The 18,110-nt window shown below is 37.2% G+C and overlaps 1 protein-coding gene across 1 annotated transcript in view; it reads left to right on the top strand.

Moving 5' to 3' along the window:
• Window positions 1-276: 276 nt before the first annotated feature.
• Window positions 277-18,110, top strand: part of LOC118412578 (cGMP-dependent protein kinase 1-like) — a gene marked incomplete in the record, with an annotated part of 96,400 nt that continues 78,566 nt past the window's right edge. Inside the window, 1 exon segment of the mRNA XM_035815526.1 lies at window positions 277-821. Coding sequence (XP_035671419.1) covers window positions 803-821 — 19 coding nt within the window.

Here is an 18,110-nt window from a genome sequence, read left to right on the forward strand (position 1 = left end):
GTCACTGAATTATTCTGTGAACCCCTTATTTTCTATCCTCAAATTAGTCTTCAGCATTACTGACAAAGTCATTATATTATGTACTAAGCCTAACGCCAGATTGCCCTAAAGCCACGTTCAATTTGGAACATCCTGTTGTATCAGTGATAGCAGCTTCGTTTTACCAAATTTAGATTTTAAAATCTAGTGCATTGTGAACGTGGGAATGCTTGTTGATTACGATTATCATTATGAATGAATATTGCCAGTCCTCCGGATCCTAGTTAAGCTTTAAGTGTTGCCAGGTCCCCCATGCAGACCCTCCATGTTCTTCAGCCCTAGGTTCCAGAACCAATGGACTGTGTTGAGTGGGCCCGCGGTGCTGCTTGAGTTCTCCCAGATTACGCAGTCCCTTCACACAAGCTAAGTAGTCCTGACACCGCTGCCTCTGGCACCCGCTACTATTCCATCTATTGATTTCAGCAGAATGCCAGACGTTTGTGCACTGGCTGCTGGCGATCCCTCGTCGTGAGGATGCTCCGTCCGTCATCGGGCAACAAAGAATATTAGACTTTAGAGGAAAATACTATGTAATCAGGGTATTTTTCAGCTGTCGTTGTTGGGATCTTGTAGCTGTAAAGGAAGCCTAAGCTAGTGTTGGCATCACAAAACCACCAGCTTCCAGTCTTCACACAATTTCTACAGGAGGGCTGAAGTCACATCCAGCCGTAGGGGAGCTTCTGACTGCTTCGCACCAACAATTCCTGCAGGATTCCTTAAGAAAAGACTTGCTGAAGAGTGTCTTCTTCCAACGATCTGGAAGATGTTTTCCAAGCTGAAAGGTAAGGGTAGATGTAGTTTGTTACCAATATACAGGTCTTTTGAAAAATGGTTTGTAATGATAGAATAGTAAAGGATTCCAAGGTCATTTGTACAATTATATTATGAAGCTTGCACTTACCTGACATGGTATATTGCTTGTGGGATACCTCCTTACCTTAAGTGCATTAAAGATTGGCTGTAAGACCCAATTGACAGTTTAACTATCTGTTGTATACCTTTGGAGTCACAAAGAGAGAAGGGAGGTTTTCTAAAGGGCCATAGATTTGAGGAAAATGTTTTGGACAATATAGATATTTTTGTAGACTAAAAAATTCAGTCCTTATCATAGTTATCTTATCTAAGACTTATAGATGCAAAGTGATTAATATAAATTTTCATCTTTTAAGGTAGTAATCAACTTCTTGATACTGGTACTTAAAGGCAATATTGATTAATCTTACTAAAAAATGGTTGGAAGAACCACTTTTAAAACCCTTGCAAGGAATACAGAATGTAATCCATCATGATTTTATAAAACATTACAACATACAACATGTTTTCACGATCAGTTACTGCTGGTGCAGTAAAATTAGAAGTTCCATCAGACTTAATGTCGCATTTTGATGTTTTGGGTTTACGACCTGTATAAAGGGTTTATTTACAACTGTACAGTACTATACAAATTAACTGTAATTGTTGTAAGGGACACATTATGTGCAGAGATTTACAGCTATAAATTTATAATTACTGAGTTGGTTTTTAGGAGGTCCGTTATGTTTAAGTTAGGATTTAGGCTGTCAACTGTACATTCCTGTTACTGTAACGTGTATAACTGACATTGACTCTTGCTTTACGTCCTGAAATCAATGAATGGCATTGCCCTAGGAGCTAGTAGAATTGGGGCTGATTAATGTTGTTATTGATTATTGGTATTTCATCAATTACCAACAATTGTAACAACGTTTACAGTTATTATATACCAAATTGCAAAGTAATGCATTCAGTTTTTCAAGCTGGACAAGGAAAAAGCAGGTTACTTCTAATAGTAATACACACTAACTGTTAATTCTGAATCATAAACTGTGTTTCTTTGATTTTGCAGGTTACATATGTTTTCACTCTACCAATAAGCCCCATTAAAACAGCAGGTTTCTCAAATGACATATTATATAGAGGACAATCTTTTTTCTAAATGATTTATGACCCACCCAATGCAAGAAGCAGAATGATGCATACTAATAGTTTTCTTGCATGTGTATGACTGTCATGACCACAGGCCAAGTCTAAAATCATGGCAATGATATCATTTTTTGAAAATTAATATAATATAACACTGAGTCTCTCATATTCCAATATGTAGACATGGGAGTCTTAACTCTAGCCTATTAATTCAGAGATTAAGTCCAAATACTACCCAAGAAAATCATTTCCTTGAGGATTATCCTTGGCCTCTGTTTTCACGGTTTCTGACCTCCAAAAATAACATGGCTATCAATCTCTACTTTATCTGGCTTATCATACTGTAGCAGGGGATGGCTTAAAGGCCTTTAGAAAAAAAATCCTCATTGCAATACTCCAGTGTCTATGATTACATATTATAAAAAAGAAGATATTTGTAAAATTTCAATTATCTTTACACTCTTTTCAATCATCTTTCAATATTTATTACATCACTTGAAATTGGTATATACAGGTGTTTTTTTTCTTCTATGTAACAGACTTTGAAGGCAAACTTGGCAATGGAATAGTCATGATCATGAATTTTAAATCAATTAATGATGTTCTCAACAATCCTGTTTCAATGTTTGTTTTGAGGTGTGATAATTATTTCTTTTTCCAAATTAAGTCATGAACTTCAAAATACTTATTACCACCAACTGTTACCTAAGACGTATGGTACATAATGGCTAACATTTCATACCTACATTTTTCACATGATAGTGTGATGTACATGTATACATCATAGTGAATTTTTACATCTGCTGAATACTAATCAGCCAGATGTTTCAGCACAGGGTCGGGACAGTTCTGCCCTTTACAGTACCAACTTGTCCCAGTCAACTTGGCCCAACATCCTGATGATTGAACTTGGCCCAAGCACCCTGGTCTGCTCAGCCAGGGTTAGGATTACGGTTAGGATTAGGATAAAAGGTACTATGTGTTAGTGTTACTGGTATTGGGGCAAAATGACCAGGGCATTGGGCCAGTACTAGTTGGTCTGATTTGCTATCAGCTACCAAGTTGGTAAAGGGCGGAATCATCCACTGTCCTTTCACTAGTTTCAGTACTCTTAAGATTGGCATCCTTTCTACAATCTGTCAGATGGAGTAGCTTTGACATCATTTCAACGGTATTAACAAGGCCTCTGTTATAGCATCTGAGTGTTAGCTGCTGTGTTAATGACGTGCATATGCAATAAACTCTACAGTTTATATATCATTACCAAGGGACCTCTTGGCCCAGGAATTGTTATCGATTTTACTGAAATCCTATTATGTTACTGTGAGGTCCCTTCATAACCTTGTTAGTAGTGGGACTAATCTCTTTATGAAACACCCCCTTGTAAATAACTGCTCCGTAGGACTTTTAGTACTTTCACTGTGCTAGGCAAAATGTAGTTTTTCCCACAGTGCAGTATAAGATAGTTTTATAATATGTAACTTACACAAATGTATGGTTCTGCATTTACTTTTACTCTGCTGCGTCTGTATATCCATATGACATGATTTACTTTGTCTGAAAGCTTAAGATTTATCCTCCATTTAAATCTTTTAGTGAGGAGACACTCTAATGAATCTTGACCTAACCAACTATCATTAATGACGAGCACTTCCAAACCTTTCTAAGGCATGTCAAATTACTAATTATTCCAGCAGGTACAATGTAAGATAAGACCACCATGTCACCATTAGGTCTTCTCAAGAATGTCTTGTATACATCATTCTGTATATCTAAAGTGTGCAGTATACCTTTGGGATAACTTTCAGTGAAAGAAATGGACCTGTATATTTAGTAGATCAGTCAAATTGTTTTGTTACCTGGCGGTATCTTCAACTCTGTAGACATGACATAAATGTGCAAACACTGACTGAACTTTACCGTGACAAGTCTTTGAGTTCTCAGCCAACATTCTTCAAGGCCCCAAATGGAAATGGCTGGACAGCTCTACCCTTTATTACAAGGCAGCAATATAAACCTTTTGACTGTAATGAAAAATGACAACTTATAACAGCTGCTGTACAATATTGCTCTATGAATCTGCTTCCATATTAACAAAAACCTTGACCTTGTCAATCACAAGGTTCTAATAACATGCAAAGTTTCCAGGCAATATTGGCTCTGATATAAGATAATTAAAGATGCATGTTATATATAAAATCAGAGATAAATGTGAAGATTGTATGATAGTAATAAAATTGATAAGTCTTACACTCTTTAAGATGTAGTAACTTTGTAGACTTCTTAAAGTTTGTACTTATGCTGTACACCTTAAGTTGGGCATTGTATAACAATATTCTCTTTAATTTGCATAATCTTAATTCTTTTTGAATGGGGCACATGTCTTGTTTCGTCTTGTGCTCCTTTCAATGAAACCCTTTTTAGACTGCCTGTCTGCCTTACAATGCTTACCTAATGTAATTATTACCTCAGGAGGGAGTTTCCAGTCTCTGTCATAAGCCATGATAATGATTTCAAAATTCATTCATTCATTTATTCTCAAATCCCGAAAAGAAACATTACATTAAGTTAAACACAAATTCAGGAATACAGCAAATATTATTAACTAGAGTTCGGCGACCTCATACCTCCATGAATATCTAAAGCTTTTCTTAATTTCATGCAAATGACTTAACATTAACATGATTTATGCATGGTGTTGTTCATCATTGAATAACGTACAGTACACATGTCACAAGTAAAATTCCCAATTCAGATCATCAATCATTAAGTTATTTGCAATTTTTGCATAAATTATGCAAATAAGTTCCTCATTTGCATATTTGATATCTGCATATGTTCCACCGATTATAATTAACAAGTGTTACATTTATCGAAGTCCAGTTATTGCAAATAATGGAATTATACAATTTCCTCATTAATTATGCAAATTAATTCCTCATTTGCATAAAATGCATATCATTATAAACATCTTTGCCCAAGCTACCTGCGTACCTAAAATGCAGGCAATCCGTCGTTCCTTCATTTGCATAACATGTATATCATTATGAAAATCTTTGCCTAAGCTATCTGCATGGCTAAAATGCAGGCAATCCGTCGTTCCTTTCTGCAGTTATCCTCTTTGGAGTGTCTTGACAAAAATGCCCCTGCAGTTCCACAATTAAATGTTAGAGGGCTGAAACTTGCCCCACTTTGTCATGGCACTAAAAGCTATCTACCACTTAAATGTCAGGACCATAGCATGTCTGGAACAAGAGATACATTGAAAAAACTGCTATGATAGAATATTCTCATTAATTATGCAAATGTACTCCTATTTTGCATAATTAGTATCTTATCTTGTACAACATTGTCTAAGGTACCTACATACCAAAAATCATGAAAATTCGTTGTTCCCTTCTTGAGTTATCGTCTTCAGAAGTTTTTGACAAAAATGCCCCTGCTATCCCAAAACTAGACGCTAGGGGGCTCAAACTTATGTCATTTTTTCCTGAGCACAGGAGCTATCTAATACTCAAAAATCGTGGTCGTAGCTTGTTCAGAACACCGAGATAGCAAAACCGGAAGTTGCGCTGCAGTACCAAGGGAAGCCGCTAGGGGGCCCCAAATCTAATCATTTCCAGCTTTCATCACACACTACCAACACACCAAGTATGAAACCAATCCACCCAGCCGTTCTTGAGTTATTTTGTTTACACACACACACACACACAGACAGACAGACACACAGACAAACACAGGGTAAATTATCTTCAGTCCAAACAAACTCCCGTGCGAAGAAAAACCTTCCTTTACATTCAAAGAGAGCAACAAATCCCAACAAGAACAGACAAAAAGCCTGTTTTTAAAGCAAGAGAGAAGTCTCAAGGCATCGCCAGATGCTGCACGACCTCCTTTGCCAGAAGCCAGAAGTTAACTTCCTGTCATTCGTGGTGAGGCATGCCACCTGCACGACTTTGTGCTCGTGTCGGATTTCACCTAAGTGACCCTGGAATGCCGGCTTTAAAGCAGAAATCAATCTCTCTGATTGTTCATGTCACATTATTTCCGAGATCATACCTTTGTCAAGTAATTTTGCCTCATTGCATTGCGAATGATATACAGAGAAGACCCTTATTGGCATCATTTATTTGAAATTAAAAAAAATTCTTATCATTAATTGTTAAAGCGATTTTGCCATTTTTGCATATATTATGCAAATCAGTTCAAAATTTGCATATTTGGTATCCACTTATGTTACACCTATTAATAATCTACATGTGTTAAATATATTGAATCCCAGTTATTCAAAACAATGGAATTATACAATTTCCTCATTAATTATGCAAATTAAGTCCTCATTTGCATAACATGTATATCATTATGAACATCTTTGACTAAGGTACCCGCATGCCTAATATGATGACAATCCGTTAATCCTTTCTGCAGTTATCCTCTTTGGAATGTCTTGACAAAAATGCCCCTGCAGTTCCTAAATTGAATGTTAGGGGGCTGAAACTTGCTCCACTTTGTCATGACACTGTAAGCTATCTACCACCCAAATTTCAAGACCATATAACGTCCAAGACAAGAGATACATAGAAAAAACTGCTATGATTGAATGTTGTCATTAATTATGCAAATTTGCTCCTATTTTGCATAATTAGTATTTCATCTTGTACAACATTGCCCAAGGTACCTACATACCAAAAATCATGAAAATCCGTTGTTCCCTTCTTGAGTTATCCTCGTCAGAAGTTTTTGACAAAAATGCCCCTGCTATCCCAAAACTAGACGCTAGGGGGCCCAAACTTATGTCACTTCTTCCTGAGCACAAGAGCTATCTAATACTCAAAAATCGTGACCATAGCATGTTCAGAACACCAAGATAGCAAAACCGGAAGTTGCGCTGCAGTACCAAGGGAAGCCGCTAGGGGGCCCAAAATCTAATCATTTCCAGCTTTCATCACACCCTACCAACACACCAAGTATCAAACCAATCCACCCAGCCGTTCTTGAGTTATCTTGTTTACACACAGACACACAGACACACAGACAAACGCGGGGTAAAATATAACCTCCATGAAATTTCATGGAGGTAAATATCCCTAAGTGTAAATTATATAGTCATATAGTTAGACATTAGAATTGTCTTACTTTAACATTGAATTTCTATTGTGAAACAAGAAATATGCTGTGACTGTGAGAGCAATAATAGCAAGGTCAGTGTGTATACACTCCTGGGGATTGCAATCTTGTTGCACAGTGACTGTGACTGTATGTCATACTAGCCAATGTAAGCCAATGGCTTAGGATACCCTGCAGAGATATTGTATATACTGTATAGGTTAGATACTGGAAGTGAGTGCTATCAAAAGAGAAGGTTGACACTGTAGCAAAATATATGAGGGGCATAGTCATATCATAGTGGAAGACTATATAATTTGTATTCTTCATTCTTGTTTTAAGATTTAAATTGGAATTTGAATTTTCAGAATATACGGTTTATTGTAATGACTTAATAAAATTTAATGACCATTTTTGTTCTTTGTCCCAAATTACAAGGAGTTTGCATATAATCAGAAAAAAATTCATGCATATTTAGTTTTATGTTCAATTGAACAATTGAATATTATATGTGATTATATTGCCCCAATATTTATCAATGAGAAGTGTCCATCTATGCATAATCTGAGTGATTTAAGACACCTCACTGCTTTGGAGGCACTTTTATATCTACTCAGAGTAAATTCAATTTGTTATGCCCTGTAGCACATTGCATCTCATATCTGAATATTGCTTTTCAGCAATGGATGCTGCACAATTTTGCTGTCACTGGCATATGGACTGCAAATTACAGTCTGTAACCTCATGTAAGATTTCTTGGACATATATTTGCGGAAGTGGGGAAAAGGATACTAATTGCAGTAGGCAAGGGAGTGCATGAATAAAAATGAACAAACGTTTGCGGTTTACTGATTTTGCCGTGGACAGGTCATGGCAAAAACATGAAAATGTTTCAAGATTGACAGCATAGAAATTACTTTCGATTGAAAAGTTTCATTCAAGCATTGGTGAAAGCAGTGATGTATATGATAATTGTGTAGCTTGATTTCTTCAGGTCAATTAGTTTATACCTATATCATGCTGGAACCGATCCATCACAATGCTTAGTCATGCATCACTGTGTCACCTTATTTCTGGCCCAATAGTCTGTGGTAAAATAAGTTATGAGAGCATGCTAGGCTGGTATCCTCGCTATTTTATAACTCCTCCAATTGCTTCCCATAAGATTGCAGCACTAAGTCTTTGTTTACCAAATAATGTAGCATATAAGGACAAAACATTTTTGAAGGGAAAGGGGGCTAGATTGTTCATATTAGAAACAATCCGAGGAGCAAATCATGATCAGAGTTAGAATGGGTGAATGGATACCAGGCATAGTGTTTGACAGGCATGGTAGGTAAAGGATGTATGAACAAGTCAGAGATATATTGAAAAAACTGTTATGATAGATTATTCTCATTAATTTTACAAAATTAATGTACTCCTATTTTGCATAATTAGTATAATTTTATTTTGTACAATATTGTCTAAGGTACCTACATGCGAAAAATCATGAAAATTTGTTGTTCCCTTCTTGATTTATCCACTTTTAATTAGATTAGTTTTTGACAAAAATGCCCCTGCTATCCCAAAACTAGTCCCTAGGGGACCCAAATTGTTTCTTATTCCTGAGCACAAGAGCTATCTACTACTCTAAATTTGTGACCATAGCTGGTTTAGAGCACGAGATAGCAAAACCGGAATTTGCGCTGCAGTACCAAGGGATGCCACAAGGGACCCAAAATCTAATCATTTCCAGCTTTCATCACACCTCACCAACACACCAAGTATGAAACTAATCCATCCAGGCGTTCTTGAGTTATCTTGTACACAGACAGACAGACAAACGCTCCTGAAAATATAACCTCTTATAATGACATTTCATGGAGGTAACAATAGCTGCAAGATATGATAGAACATCTGATTCAGCATCCTGTCAAGCCAAATTATGGCTTATGGTTCCCGCACTGTGTTTTGTATTAATATTCTCTGCGGGGCACTGGAATGAAGAATGATAATGGCAATAAAGGCTTTATTGAAGGCTAAGGCTTGAAAACATTCTGGCAACTTAAGCAGACTTCATGTGGCATAATGAAATATTTCATAATAACTAGATGCTGTCAAAATGAATGTAGTTATTAGCAGTTTCGTCAAAGTCAACATTGTTGTCACAAAAGGACATCTAATTTGAAATCATGTTGAGATTGAAAATTTGTACTTTGAAGAACTGTAAAATATGCAGAAATGTTTGCCGTAGTATTATGTTGACTTCACAGTTTTTGCAGTGGTTTTAAGTTTGCAGTGAATTGGCCACTGCGAAAACTGTGGACATAAAACTACTGCAAATATTTCTCCAAGACAGTTTTAGAGTACAGTCTATGGTGCTAACGCAAATTTTAAACCACCGCAAACACTTCAGTTTCCCGCTACCGCAAAAATAAATCCCCATTAACTTAAATGCATTTACAGCACTTCATACAGCAACAGAATGAACTTAATCTACTGAACTGTACATGACATGAATGTTTACGTGAAAAAAAGCACACTCAGTCTGTCAGTTGCAAATTAGTCACTTAAGGGTTTAGAATAGAAAGTCAAAACCCAGAAAGAAAATCTTGTCATGTAGGTCTAGCTTTTTTAATATCCTTTAGGAAAAGTATAGTTTGACAAGAAAAACAGCAATTTTGGTGAGTTTCAGAACTGGTTATCTACCCCCAGTCAGTTACTATAGTGCCAACAAGAAGTGTATGATATAGAAACAGTGATTTTGGCACAGCCCATTCCATTTACCAAACCACAAGCATTACCTGATCATGCTACCATCAAATTTAGCCTCGCAATCCTCCATATGGTTCAGAAATCCTCTATAGCCCATTTGTCCTCAGCAAATGTCATGTTTGATGGAAAAATCAGTGGGAAAAAGACTTTTGGTCCATCTTTCCACCTATAAAACATTGGTATTTATTGCATTGCAGCACATCATGTCACTTGAAACTAGTGAGTGAAGTTCAATATGAGTTGTGCAAAATTTTTCCATTACATGATGATGGCTGTTGACCTCGACTTCGAAGCACCTTTCATTATACACAATATCTGTAAAAAGCAATAAAACAATTGCGGAACTGATTATATGAGTATGGGGAACACTTTATAGTCAGGAAATGTAAAAATCACGTTTTTCTGCCATGATCACGATTATCAATTCTATCTAACGCATCCATAAAAGTGCACCGAGGAGTCTAATGGTGCTCAACATCAATTCTCATGCATATGGTGATCCAGCTAGCAAGGCATCAAGGTCACTTGCAGTAGTCCGCAACGGAAGCAATTTAAAGGACTCGATATTGGAGTATAACTGTGAGGTGCTTCTGCTGAACTGTGCGGCCAGGAAGATTACAAGGACTGGAGAGCAGGGATCAATGGTGTCATCTTGAAATACATCACTGTTATAGTTGATGAATATCATTATTTTGGAGCGGTGAATTAAGGTTATAATCATGGAACATCTTCAACGGAAAGATAACAGGTGTACTGGCCATGGTAGGAATTATATATAGCAGTGAAACATCATCATTCTGACTGAAGCATAGTAAAATCAGGTGATATTACCTATGTATAATTATGGACTTAATTAATATGAACATTTGTTTTCAATTTTGGGGTGTCTCCAGGTCACTATGGATGGAATTACACTGTCTTACCCAAACTGAGAGACATTGTTCTTTAGTAGACACTTTAGCTTGTAGAAATGTTAGAATAGAGGCCAGGCCAGTACTACCATGAGTAACCTAACTAAACCAAGGCTGTGAGACTGACTGAAGCTGTCAACCGTCTTCAAAAGTTAAAAAGAGCCGAAGATAGTTAGAAATGTTAATGATAATCACCTAATAGTAGATTCCACATGTAAAGATGCAGTAAAACACATATCACACATACACATCACACAAATGATATAACTATTTATAATGAAACTTGGGTTTTAGGGGGCTTGACAAGAAACTATGAAGTGCTTCGTGTTTGCCAGATTTCCATGCTGGCAGCAGATGGGGAATGTTCACAGGATTTTGTCAAAGCCTTGACCCACAATCTTTCAGCATTTGCCCTTGGAATTTGAAAGGAATTTTAACTTGGCTTTCTGCCTTGTATGTACATGTTTGATGGTTCTAGTCATGTACCTTCAAGAGTGTCCCCCTATGTAGGATGAAGTTACATTGTTGTCAAGGCAGCAAAACCAGAATTAGAACTGTTGTTGGGCAAGACTAGATATGCATAGATATGACCATATTAAATAAGAATCTTAAAGGACAGGTTTAAAGTCTAAAATGTACAGTACTGTTTGCTTGGTTTGCACAGCATGCTCACAGCCTTTGGGCATAATAATTTTAACCAGCTTTGTACAGTTAGTACAAGCTGCATAAGACCAGATTGTATTATGTAACATTTTTTTCATTCATGATGGGATGGACCCCTATATATACTCTTTTTGATTACGTATGTATTGGGTTCTTTTGATACACTCAAAGTTTGGCTCTCCTTAGATACAAAACCTCCAGCTTTATGTACCATAATGTTAGATTTAGAGGACGTCCCTAACAAAAGTTAGATATTTTCACCTGATTTCAGTGAGGAAGTAGTTGTAATGTGATCTACCATTAGCACACAACATTGGGGCCAGCTGATGGGAATTTAAACCCAGACCTTAAGCTTATGTCATTAGTCAAGACACACAACCTTAATTGCAAGACCACATTGGCACCGAATGTTAGGCTAATCAACCAGACCTTCACATGACATTGTGTCCTACAATTTGATACATCCCCTTACAAGTAAAATGTTTTATTCAGCTGCATATTTAATAAATACATTTCGAACCGTCTCAAAGTGGGAATACAGAAATCATCTCTCTACCAAAATGAATGGTTTAATGTCCACTGTACAAATACATCATAGTCCTCTCCTTGGTGCTGAACTTGGTTTCACACAAAAGACACCTCGTTCAAGTCAGTCCATTCCCATAGTTTTCACCTGATTTAAGTGAGGACAGAGTGCTTCAGTGGCTTTCCCAGGCCAAGAGCACAATATTGGGGCCAGCTGCTAGGAATTTGAGCCTGAGCCTTTCGGTTCTATCATAGAGAATAACCATAACTGCAAGACCACATTGCCACTGAGTGTTGATCTAATTCTCTACATCTTCACAATTGTGTCCCACAATTTGATAAATCCTGTAACAAGTAAAATGTTTTAATCAGCTACATAATACATACACTAAGAACTGTCTCAAAATGGGAGTACAGAAGTAATATCATGGCCAAAATTACAGGTTAATGTCTACTGTACAAATACATCTAATTCTCTATTCCTTCACAATGGTGTCCCACAGTTTGTTACATGCACAACAGTAGAGAATATTCCATCCAGCTGTATAATACATAGAGCTGTCCTAAAATAGGAGTATGGCAATCATTTGTCTGCCAAATTAAAGGTTTGATGTTCACTATACAAATACATCATGACCCTGTCCTTGGTGCTGAGCTGGGTTCCACTCAAAAAACATCCCATTTAAGTCAGTCTATTGCCATAATGATGATGACATTGCCCTAATTTGTACCTGATTTGAGGGAGGAAAGAGTCGTTAAGAGGCTTTCCCAAGCTTAAGCACACAACATTGGGGCCAGCTGCTAGGAATTTGAGGCTGAATCTTTAGGTTCCATCATTAGTTAAGAACCACATATATATAACCGCACGACCACATTGCCACTGAATGTTAATCTAATTCTCTATACGTCCAAAACTGCTTCCGACAATTTGATAAATACACTATGAAACAGTAGAGAATATTCCATCCAGCTACATAATACATAGAGCTGTCTTGAAATGGGAGTACAGAAATCATCTATCTGCCAAATTAAAGGTTAATGTCCACTGTACAAATACATCATAGTCCTGTCCTTGGTGCTGAACTTGGTTCCGCTCAAAAACACCTCGTTCAAGTCAGTCCATTCTGGTAGTTTTCACCGGATTTGAGTGAGGAAAAAGTTGTTAAGTCAGGCATTCCCAAGAGCACAACATTGGGGCCAGCTGCTAGGAATTTGAGCCTGAGCCTTTACCTTCTATCAGTCAATTTTACCGTAATTGCAAGACCACATTGCCATTGAATGTTAATTTAATTATCTATACCTCCACAATTGTGTCCCACAATTCGTTACATGCACTAACAGTAGAGAATATGCCATCCAGCTGCAGAATACATAGAGCTGTCCTAACATAGGAGTACAGAAATCATCTCTCTGCCAAAATGAATGTCCATTGTACAAATACATCATAGTCCTGTCCTTGGTGCTGAACCTGGTTCCACGCAAAAGTAACCTTGTTCAAGTCAGTCCATTCTCGTAATTTTCACTTGATTTGAGGTAGGAAAGAGTGCTTAAGTGGCTTTCCCAAGAGCACAACATTGGGGCCAGCTGCTGGGAATTTGAGACTGAACATTTAGGTTCCATCATTAGTCAAGAATCATATATATATATAACCTCAAGACCACATTGCCACTGAATGTTCATCTAATTCTCTATACCTCCAAAATTGCTTTCTACAATTTGACAAATGCATTATTCAACAGTAGAGTATATTCCATCCAGCTACATAATACATAGAGCTGTCTTGAAATGGGAGTACAGAAATCATCTGTCTGCCAAAATTAAAGGTTAATGTCCACCTTCCAAATACATCATGACCCTGTCATCGGTGCTGAGCTGGGTTCCACTCAAAAGCCACCTCATATGGTCTCATTAAAACAGCCCATTCCAAATGTCAGGCCCATACAGCATAGTTTGAAGGATTGTGTCACAGGGGGCTGGTGTATAAAATAGAGTGAGAGATAGTTTTTAAGCAGAGCTGCAATTATGGAAGCCTGGTGGTTACCCTTGTTGCCACCCCGGTCCATCAAATAGGCCATTACTGACAGTGGAGAAGGAAAGTGTCCTTGGGAAATCTGAGCACTCTTGGGAAAGGTAGCTAAGGGAACTCTGTGTAATGTTTCTGGGTGATATGTGAGTGAAGGAAGTCGAGTAAAAGCTCATTTCCTACCTGTTTACATGTATTATTACCTCCATGAAATGTCATGGAATGGAGGTTATATTTTCTGTTATGTGTCTCTGTCTGTGTAGATGATTACTCAAGAACGGCTGGATGGATTGGTTTCATACTTGTTGTGTTGGTGGGGTGTGATGAAAGCTCGAATCGATGAGATCTTGGGAGCCGTATCTGTCGTTATAATCGATGTAATAATATCAGAAATCACCCCTATATTTGAGATATATTGGTACAGGCATCGTGCTGTATGTGTTTGTTAATGGGCTTAGCTGCAAGCAGATAGTGAGGTGACAGCTGTTTGGGGAACCCCCAGTAGTTTTATTTATGTCTGCTAAGGACTGTTTGAAATATTTGTAACAGTTGGCACAGTAGTTACCTCCATGAAATGTCATGGAGGTTATATTTTCTGTTATGTGTCTCTGTCTGTGTACAAGATTACTCAAGAACGGCTGGATGGATTGGTTTCATACTTGTTGTGTTGGTGGGCTGTGATGAAAGCTCGAATCGATGTGATTTTGGGCGCCGTATCTGTCGTTATAATAGATGTAATAATATCAGAAATTCCCCCTATATCTGCGATATATTGTAACAGGCATCGTGCTTTAAGTGTTTGTTAATGGGCTTAGCTCCAAGCAGATAGTGAGGTGATTTGTATGACAGCGTTTGGGGAACCCCGAGTTTTTTGAATATGATAATTAGTTTTATTTATGTCTGCTTAGGATATCATGGAGATGTGAAGCGTAAGTATAATTGTAAGAAGTTGAGGTACATTTAACGGTAATGCTTAACAGGTATGGATGTCTCACATACTGTACTGCTGATTTGAGTGACATGGTGATTAAAATGCCATTAGGTCCTCTCATCTTAGATGGGTTGGGTGTCAGAAGTTTTATGGGCGATACAGATGTTCTGATTTCGTTACGATAAGGGACAGTTGTTAGTTGTCTCTTTCGTAGCCAATGGTACTTGTTTTTTAGCAGACGGGGTTGGTGCCAAGTATTCATCTTACAGTTGATGTAGGGCTATCAGAGGAAAGTGTGCATCTCATTTTTGTACCGTGTGAACAGCTGATGTTATGACATATTGGTGGAAAATCAAATCACCATCTGACTAAAGTTGGCCACATCCCTTCTTTTTTGAGTTTCCCCACTTCCTCCCACCACACCGCTCTGAGGCACATAGTCGAACCTCAATAATGCTGACAACCTTAGACAGTTTAAATGCCAAACATCAAGCTTAAGGAACACCACGCTACCATATGCCGTCGACCTCTTAAACGCACATTACACAATTAAGTGTCACATTTTAATAGCTACTAATCAGATGGACATCCTCTGTGTCATTAAATAAATACACCACTACTTTCCCATAACATTTATAACCATTACTCTCAAATACAACCGACTATAAACATACATACCATCCACAAAAAAGTAATAAATATTTCATGGAGGTATGAGGTCCCCGAACTCTAGTTACATGTTATAAACATTTATTTCAAATTAATCTAAAGCTCATAGAGATCCCATTGTCATATTGTTCAAGGTTTTTGTAACTGCAGCTTCCCTTTTTCAAAGATTTTGTAATGATTTTTTAAAACAAAATGAGCAAAAAAATATGTTAAAATGACTAAAATAGCACGCCTTTGGTTGGACTGCCACTATGCTCACAAAACCATTTTTATGATGATTTTAAATTTGATATTGAGAGTTTAAAAACTTAGCAGACCTATCCCTACTTCTGCCCTCTTCACTTTAAATAATGCACAACACCTCTACAACTTGCAATTGACGGCTGCTTACTTGATGCCACATTACTTTAGTTTCTAGGCTTGCTTGGCAAATGCTGAATTATTGAGTGTGGATAAGGCTCAATCTAACCAGAATGCCTTTGTAACAGTCATCCTTGTATACATTATAAGGCTTTATGAACACTGCAGTGACGCATGATAAGAATTTGGGGCACTTTTATCCGGGTAGATTGTCAGTGATCAACTAATGAACTATGTAAATGACAATGCACAAAGTGACTTATTATCATCATGTTGGGCTGTCTGCCCCAGGGCTGACAACAACAAAAAAAGTAAAACTTGTTTTTCGTCTTTATAATTGTCTGAGAGCCTGTTTGGATAATTCATCCTTTTAAGCTTACAAAAAAAAAACATTTTTATCCATTTAATGTCACGAAATTCAGTTTTTGGCCAGATGAGGTGAACTTTTTTGTCAATCCCAACAAGCAAGTCTCCATCCCAAGACAAAGGAATAGGCCCTGCAGGAAGACAGGAATTTGGTCTACCCTTATTAAATCTAACTCTATTTTGCCCCGACTAATATTCTGTTGGATTTCTAGAATGTTACTGTAGCAATGAATGTTAAGGGATTCAAGATTTGGGCAAGGGTGCCAGCAAAAAAAATTCAGCTCAATCTAACACTCCTCTTCTGTTAACTTTAAGCTATGAATTTCTGTATACATTTTTGAAGAGAAAACCTAATCACACTGAAGCCAAATAGTCAAATAGCCACAAAAATATTAAATTCTGCATAGTATATGACAACTTATGCAGCAGAATTCCCTTTCTGAAAACATGATGATTCTGTCATATACTTATTTTCTATACTTTGGGCATTTTACATTTTACTGCGATAAAAAAATTTCATGCAATATCATATAAAATATTTTTAAGATAACTTATCTTGCCCTTAGAGTTTCACTCAGATGTTGCCCTAGTTTTTACAGCTGAAATCCATATGTAAATTGCAGTGTTGTTCCATCACAGAAACTAGTGAGCCATGCCATGTTGTGATTGTAGCTAATTTGTCGGAAACTGTCCCAGATTTGTAGTTGCCAATAATACGCCCAGAATCCCTAGCCCCACATGAATTTGGTGCCATGGTAATTGTCATTGATTGATAACATTAGGACATGGCTGAGAATAAAGTTGTCAACAGGACTTAGTTAGGAGAACACCTATTGGTCAGGCTCATACAGCCCCAGACTCCATGTTAATTGTGCTCTATTCATAGTTACTGCTTAACACATTTCAGTGACATTTCAATTTATCACATCTTTGATATGAACAGCTATTCAAATGCAATGTGTTGGTTTGAAAAAAAGAAGGGAATATTGTCTTATTGTACATTTATATCATTCCAGATATTCATCATCAAATTTTAAAGGTATGCTGGCCATATTTCTCGTTCAAAGTATTCAAGAGGTCTTTGTCAGAAATGCAGTGTAAGGAATGCATCATGTGTATTGTAAAACTCCAAGCAAGTTTCATCCTTGTATCTTTTTCCTCTCCATACACCTGGTGTTCCAGTGGTGACCTATTCTGCTCAAGTTTCTGTGCGGATATGTATCAAAAACACTTGAAAGGAATGCAAGGTCAAACAAAGGACATTATCGTGTCCTTGGTTGCACTAACAGTGAATTTTACAGTGACTGTCATTTCTCTTAATTTTGAGTTCTTTCAAATTGCTTCTTTTTCTGTGTTGGAATTTATTACTGTGAGGGGAGGGGGGAACAGGTCTTTATTACACAAAACTGTTATAATCCTTTCTCTAATTTCCCCTGAAAACCTGTTAAAATTTTCCAGAGTGTGAAGACATCAAGCAGGCAAAGACACCATTTACAAGACTACATTAAGCTGAAAAATGATATCAGTAGATGGAAATGTCATTAAGCTGTTTCAAGTCTTGTTATGTATTCCTGTGGCATCCTGATTACAGTTAGTCAAGGGTAGCCTTGGTGCTGAAATATCATCTAATGGAGTGTTAAACTCATGTCTCTAATGGCATTCTTGCACATTAGGGTTGTGTGAAACCTTGCTTCAAAGCCTCTGAAATGTAATTATGGTCACCGAGAGTGCTTTTTTGATATTTCAACTGCCATCAATGCTAAGCATTATTAAACCTGTGAAAGACTTTTTTGCCAATAGAAGAAAGTTGCAAACCTAC

This window comes from Branchiostoma floridae, chromosome 3, assembly GCF_000003815.2.
Source record: "Branchiostoma floridae strain S238N-H82 chromosome 3, Bfl_VNyyK, whole genome shotgun sequence".
Lineage (NCBI taxonomy): Eukaryota > Metazoa > Chordata > Leptocardii > Amphioxiformes > Branchiostomatidae > Branchiostoma > Branchiostoma floridae.